Genomic DNA, 7,411 nt, shown 5'->3' on the forward strand with positions numbered 1-7,411 from the left:
TTCCTATTGTTCCGAACTAGCTCTAAATTCGTCACCTTAGATACAGATTTCTAATGAAAATAGTGAAAAACAAAAATTTTTTTTAAGGTCCACATTTCGCTAATTTTGAACTGTTGAGGATCTAGTTACTATCAGACTGGTTCATTTTTGGCGATTCCCCTGCAGGGAATGTGCATGCATTTGCGTATAAGCAAACATTGAGTATTGCGATCTTAACTGTTGACTATGAAATAGAAACACGGCGCCTACTAATTTCAGTTGTGGTGATCAATTCGCGCAGTACAGTGTTTTGATGTTTCGGTGCAAATATTTATCGAGTGTATAATTGAATTTAATTAAAATTTTTTGTAGGCAAAAATGCAGTCTAACCTTGGTATTATTGACAGGTTACGTTGGCACTTGAAGTGAGTTTTGAAAACGATATGAATTTATTAAATGCTATAAAAAGCAAAGAAAAAAAATGTTAATCTGTAAAATGGCTTCAGTGGTTTAAATTCGTCGACAAAATGCAAATAGATCGCCAATCTGTGATATTTGCAAAAACTAATTTTCTCAAGCCAAATTTGTATTTTATTGTATTTTTTATTTTATTAACATAGATTTACGAACTCCCGCTTTGGAACTTAAACGTGACTACAATTTTTAATATATTTGAAGGTCTTTGAAGGACTTTGGCAGGGCTTGAAATTGACCCGATACATTCCAGTTCGGGAATAAATTTCAACAATTTCAAATCCGACAACTCCACAAAATTCGATAACTCGACTAATTTTGATAATTTTCAATAAATATCTATAAGTTTGAGTTTCGATATAAATCGATAAACTTTTGATACCAGCATAAATTTAAGACCCCTTTGCGACACGCCTTAATCGACTCCAATCGTGCTATAGATATGACCGATACTGTATATGTGATATCGATGACCATGGCAGTATCGATTTTGGGTGTTAGATGAAAACAAAAATTAATTTTAATTTTTTTGTTCTCCAATCGGGACTAAAATTTTTATGTGATGTGTATGACAATGGTGTTACCAATTGAAGGGGCAAGACTGAAAAAAATCGTTCATTTGATTTTTAAGTACCACCCTGATGTACACGTTGAGGTCTACATATGTGTTTTCAACATGATGTTCCTTTATCATAGGCAATGGTTGTGGAAATACCCAAAGAGTGAGTTTTCAAAATCGATTGAAAAAGTTTGACTTTGCTTGTGATACGGTCTGCTGTAGATTAATTCTAACCAGTTTATTAGTACCTACTAACATAAAGTAATAAGAATTTCAAAATAGAATTTTAAACCGTTTAAAAGACTTTAATTGTGTTTGAAAGATAAGAGCCAGTTATGAAAATGATTATGAATAATAAATACTTATGTACATATGTCGTACAGATGTATGAACACATTTCAAATGTACATATGTATGTACATATATGGCACGTGAACATACTTGTGCACGAGTACTTATGTATGTGCTTTTGAAAAAGCAACAAAAGATCTAGTATCTTTGAGTTTTATATGTATATATTGTGCATAGGTATGTATATACCGGTTACGGTTTCTGCGACACATAGTATTTATGCACATACGAATCTGAGTTATAAAACATTGTAAATAAATGCGAAAAAAAAGAAAAATAGCTCAGTTAGGCTATTGGTTTTGCAGTCGCAAAAAAGCAATCAGTCTTTGAAGTATGATCTTTAAAATATGAAAGATCATTTCAATGAGTAGTTCTCGCTGAAAGCATATCTCAGAAAAAGGTAAAGGAGATATTTTTAAAAAATTTTCTTATTGTTTTCAATGGAAACACAAAACAGATTTTATTTAGACTATGAAAATATTGCTCTGCAACCTGCTATTCAATCAGACCGACCAGTGAAACGAAACATCGATTCTTTTATTAAACTAAATGGGTTACTCATTTAATACAAATAACAAAAATTCCTGCTAACCTTATTAAAAACTAGTTTGTCTTAACGCGAAATAAGAGCCTTTTAAAGAAAAACCATAACTGCGGTTGTGGTCAGAATAAATGTGTTAAGTTTGCAAGCGTAATATAAGTTGTTTTTTTTTAATCAAATAGATCATCCTTAATTTATGATCAAGGGAAAATTTCGGAATTGACCCTTTCAAACCAGACGTTGGCGTGTATTTCGTTTTAAATTTGGTTGGACCCATCACAATGAAAATGGTAGTCGTATATGTCTGTGTTACTATTTAGAGAAGACTGCAGCCATGTTGGTGAACATTTCTGTTAAAATCCAGATTGCCACCTGGTGACTGACAATAAGCAAGTTTTGCCACTATGATTCCACAACTCGTGACTTCTATAGCCATTATGCGGAAATGGTTTGCTTATTGTCATCTCCTTTGAGTGCGGGTCCTCGCAGCTGTGACAGAAGCTATTGAAGGCTAAGCCAATCCTTTCGACATGTTCCCTATTCACCGCGTGTGACACATTCTATGCAGAGCCGCACCTTGCTAGTTGGTCGGCGGTCTCGTTTGCCTGAATGTCGCTATGTCCGGCATGAATATTAGAGTAATTTCGTATTGATCAGAAATCGAGGCCAGCTCTCTCCAACGGTTATCCACCAGTTGATATCTAACAGAGGTAGAAGGGAATTGCCTGAATTACCATTTGGCTTTCTGAGAAGATATTCACCTGAGTTCACGCGGGCGCAATCATTTTAAAGCGCCTACAAGGTACGTTTTGTGAGGTTTTATGCAAACACGATTAGGTGGAATTAAGTGGCATTTCTCAAAGGGCCAAACTTGACTCCCTGTACTGATCGTTGCAATACTAGGAGCGGTAAATGTTTTTTTTTTTAGGATAAGCTCTTTCAATGCATAAATTCTCTTGGTGGCTTGTCATTGCCTGGTGAGGGCGCCCATTTTTTTGTATACATATGTTCTTCGGACTACGGATCGAATTCTGAGGTTGTATGCACCTCTAGTAACTCCGCTACATCAGCCGACAGCTAGAAATCCCTACGCTTATTTTGTAAGGGAATAGTGAAGACTGCACCCATTTTCAATGGCCGAGTTAAGTCAGTACCTCAGTTTAAGAAACCAAGCATTATACTTAATACCCCTTTTGAGTCAAAAGTACTATCCAGGTTCAAGAATTTCGTGGTCCCATATCTATTATGTTTATCATTTAAGGTTAATCTTAAGTATCTTTCGCAAAAATTCTAGGACTCAGTAATTCCAACTGGGTTTGCGGAATGTCAATTCTTTCCAAAAGCAGGTCCAATCGTATTCAGTAATGTATGCAATTTTCTCTAATGCAGTTATGGTCAATGGGTCAACGGCAGATCAAGTGAAATCATGGGCATACGCCCGGCGGTAGATACCTGAGCTTTTCAAAATAACTACTAAAGAACGAATATGTCACTTATAAATATATATGCACATACGCGATTATATCTACATTGAAATTGTGATTTTCTATAAAGTTTAGTGCTGCACACTTTTATATTTATACTAGACAACTTTTCACGGGCTTTTTGTCTTTAATTTAACTTTCGCTACTGGCCCGGGGTAACCAAGGTATGCTTATTAGGGCGGGTCGAAAATCAAATTTTTCTCAAATCCCTTGGTAATAGTGAAAATATATTGTCTCATGAAGTCAACAACAAGCCTGCAAAATATTAGTCTTTCATTTTAATTGTAAGAGCCCGCGCATCGACCGCCAAGTGACCCACAGCACGCTAGTCGAATAAGACCAATTCTTGTTAAAAATTCTGGGTTTAGCCAAAAATTTTGGTGCATATTATTAGATAATGAATCCTTTAACGCAAAAGATAAAGTCAAGTATCATTTCGCGCAGCCCTTTATCTTATCGTTAATCTCAAACTCATCTATTTTCAAGAAAATTTTAATTGTTCTCTTGATAATTGCACTGGCCTATAGTCAAAAGATGTAAAGAACAACATTAATATAGCTGGCGTACATTTAGATCGCTAGTTCCAAATATTCTAATCTTTTTATAATATTAGCTATAGTTTGCGAACTTTTGCAAATTTAGGAACAATTTCGGTAACTCTAATAGAATAGCCATTATTTTCCATCATCGCGGAAAAATTTTGTTTATGCAAATTAGTATGGAAACACTGAACAGGCACAACTTCTAGACACACTAATTGGTTTACTTATGTTTAGGCATACAATATAAAAATTGCAAATATAAGAAAATGATAAAAAATTTTGTTCAAGATTTTTTTTATTTTAAAATAATTTGTTTATAATCTGAACTATTTTAGTCATATTATTATCAAAAATAAGTAACATTAAATCTCGCCTCCAATTTGTTAATTAATTTACCAAAGTTATATCGAAAAACTTAAGTGGATTTCCAGTTTTTTTCTAAAAAAATGTCTCTTCAATTGTATAAATAACCTTTAAATAAAAGAACCGGATTACAGATAACTGTGCCAGCGAGTAACTTTTTTCGTTCAAGCTGAATGCAAAGCAATATCGTCCAGTTGGAGAGTCCTCAAAAGGATTTCCCAGGATATGTTAAAGACTATTGCATTTACCTACAGACACTTTTTTACATAATGGAATTAACTAAAATATTTATGTATATCTAAACACTTATTGCACGTCCCCTACTATCATATAACGGCAAATTTAGAAACCGCGAAAAATGTGCTTCTGCGGCGACTAATGAAACCATTCCGCACCAGTTTTCAAGACTGCAAAAATGGACTTAAAATATGAGTTTATCACCCTAATTGTAATGTATGTAAATACTTATATATTTGAAACTACTATTAACTTGTCGAACGATTCCTAATCTTTGACAATACATTCATTCACCACGATTTTGAAAACTCGGCGTGGCCAAGTCCATGGTCATTTTAATATTATATAAACATCCGAAAACATTAAAAGGTTTGAAATAAATCTCGTCTCACTTTTTTGTATTTTTCACTTGGTTGCTGAAGTAATGAAGAATTGAAAATTCATAAGGGAAAATTATAGTTTTTGCAAGTTTTATCTTAATATCTTAAAAACGTGTAGACTTATTGAAAAATGATAAAAGAACGTGAGGTACTAAATTTAATAGCCCTTAATTTGATATATCGTCTTGTTTATAACAATAACGCATTCCATAGATATTACAAGCCAAAGTTTCATTTTCAAATTTCATACACTTTGATGCAATTGCGCGGGCTAAAGATAGGTTTTAAATTAATCTTTCGTGGCCAATAACAATTGTATGAGACCTAAGACATCATAATATTACTATTACAATGCGGTCAAATGGCTTTGATTTTCCCCCATACAAAATCGACCCAGCCTAATGCGTATGTATGCATTTGACTGCTATAACTGATAGCAGATACAGTGAGTCTTTCAACTTGAGGTTTCCCGATTGCCATTTGGATTTTTCAGAGCACGAGGTACACCCTAAACCTCAGCGCTCCTGCGCTGAAAGCTGTCGCTGTCAACCACACTTATTTATTTTCGATATATTTGCTTGCACCCCAAATTCACATTATTTTCTTGTGATCAAGCCGTAAAAAATTTTATGGAATAAAACTTTGAAAATTTATTGCTCTTGCAGCGTACTTGAACATAAATTCACTCAGTACAGGCTCTCTACAAACGAGACAGTCATCGTCAACACCGAGTATGGTCAAGTGAAAGGCATAAAGCGGAGAACCCTCTACGATGTGCCCTATTATAGTTTCGAGGGTATACCTTTCGCAAAACCACCTGTGGGTGAGCTACGTTTCAAAGCACCACAGCGGCCAGAGCCATGGAATGGTGTACTCGATTGCCTTGGTCCCAAGGACAGAGCGGTGCAATTGCATTTGATGACAAATAATGCGGAGGGATCAGAGGATTGTCTATACTTGAATGTGTACACTAGAGATGTGAGTATGAAATACAAGTTTGTAATTCTAAATCTTTATTCTTCAACATGTGTGTAGTTGTCATCCGATAAACCACGTCCAGTTATGGTATGGATACATGGTGGTGCGTTTGCTGTTGGCGAAGCCAATCGAGATTGGTTCGGTCCTGACTATTTCATGGAAAAGGATGTTATTTTAGTTACCATACAATATCGCCTGGGTGTTTTCGGTTCGTGCTATTAATTAACTTATCATACTATGTATATCTCTACCCACAATTTCTTTACTCACAGGCTTTCTCTCCTTAAATTCACCGGAACTGAATGTGCCTGGCAATGCTGGCTTAAAGGATCAGGTATTAGCTCTTCGTTGGGTAAAGAGTAACATTGCTAACTTTGGTGGTGATACAAACTGTATAACTGTTTTCGGTGAGAGTGCTGGTGGCGCTTCAACACATTATATGTGTATCACCGAGCAGACCAAAGGGCTATTTCATCGTGCTATTTTGATGTCTGGCACCGCTATATCAGAATGGGCGAACAGTGGAAATGAGAGATATGCATATCCGCTGGCAAAATTAGCCGGCTACAAGGGTGATGATGACGAGAAGAGTGTGCTGGAATATCTTATGAAATACAAAGCAACCGATCTGGCTATCTTGGAAACGAAGGTGTTGACTATTGTGGAGTTGAAGCGTCAAGTTTTATTTGCTTTCACACCAGTTTTGGAGGCATATGAAACATCAGATTGTGTGATTCCAAAACTTCCGCGTGAGCTCATGAAGACAGCTTGGAGTAATACAATACCTATCATGGCGGGTAACACTTCGGCTGAGGGTTTGCTAATGCTGCCATGTAAGTAAAGTTTACTCTCTCAATTGGTTTAGAGAGATCTCTCAGTTAAAAATAGACAATAAGATAACTGATTTATATATGCTTTCAGTTATAAAAGCGCAGCCTGATTCAATTAAGTTACTCGAAACCTGTGTCAGCTTTGTACCGTTTGAAGTTGTAGACGAAGAAGAAGATATCGCGATAAATGCTCGAAAGCTAAAAAATATACATAACGAAAATGATAAATTGTCTACTGAGGGATTTTTAGATGTAAGTATGATGAAGGTATACTATTTTAATGGATTAGCAAGGAAGTAGATTCCCATTTTATACCACTTTTAGGGAAACGATTATATAATAGATTACAAGTTCAAAGTGGTAATGTGTGTTATGAATGTCGCACAGTTACGGTGCGATTCGAAAGTTTTAACTAAGTCGTAACAGTATAGCCGTTGAGAATTAAACGTATATTAAAATATATTACGCGATGGTCTTTGCACTCACCTGATGCCGACGAGTTCAAAAGATAGATTTCAAGTTTCTGGATTTATTTTCTCCAGCGGAAATGCTAAGTATTGAAGGGTCCTTTAGGGTATTGAAATCAAATCGATAAATAGTGAAGAGCCAGTGTTGGCAAAATGTTAATCGGATTGACGATTTAAAATTTATTTTATTTTATTTTATTTTATTTTATTTTATTTTATTTTATTT

The 7,411-nt window shown here is 35.2% G+C and overlaps 1 protein-coding gene across 1 annotated transcript in view; it reads left to right on the plus strand.

The window, feature by feature from the left end:
* Positions 1–265: 265 nt before the first annotated feature.
* The window catches only part of LOC118741447 (esterase B1-like), a gene marked incomplete in the record, with an annotated part of 15,249 nt that continues 8,103 nt past the window's right edge, over positions 266–7,411 (plus strand). The window contains 1 exon segment of the mRNA XM_036473431.1: positions 266–404. Coding sequence (XP_036329324.1) covers positions 358–404 — 47 coding nt within the window.

This window comes from Rhagoletis pomonella, unplaced genomic scaffold (assembly GCF_013731165.1).
Source record: "Rhagoletis pomonella isolate Grant_MI unplaced genomic scaffold, Rhpom_1.0 Rhpom_scaffold_00001, whole genome shotgun sequence".
Taxonomy (NCBI): Eukaryota; Metazoa; Arthropoda; class Insecta; order Diptera; family Tephritidae; genus Rhagoletis; species Rhagoletis pomonella.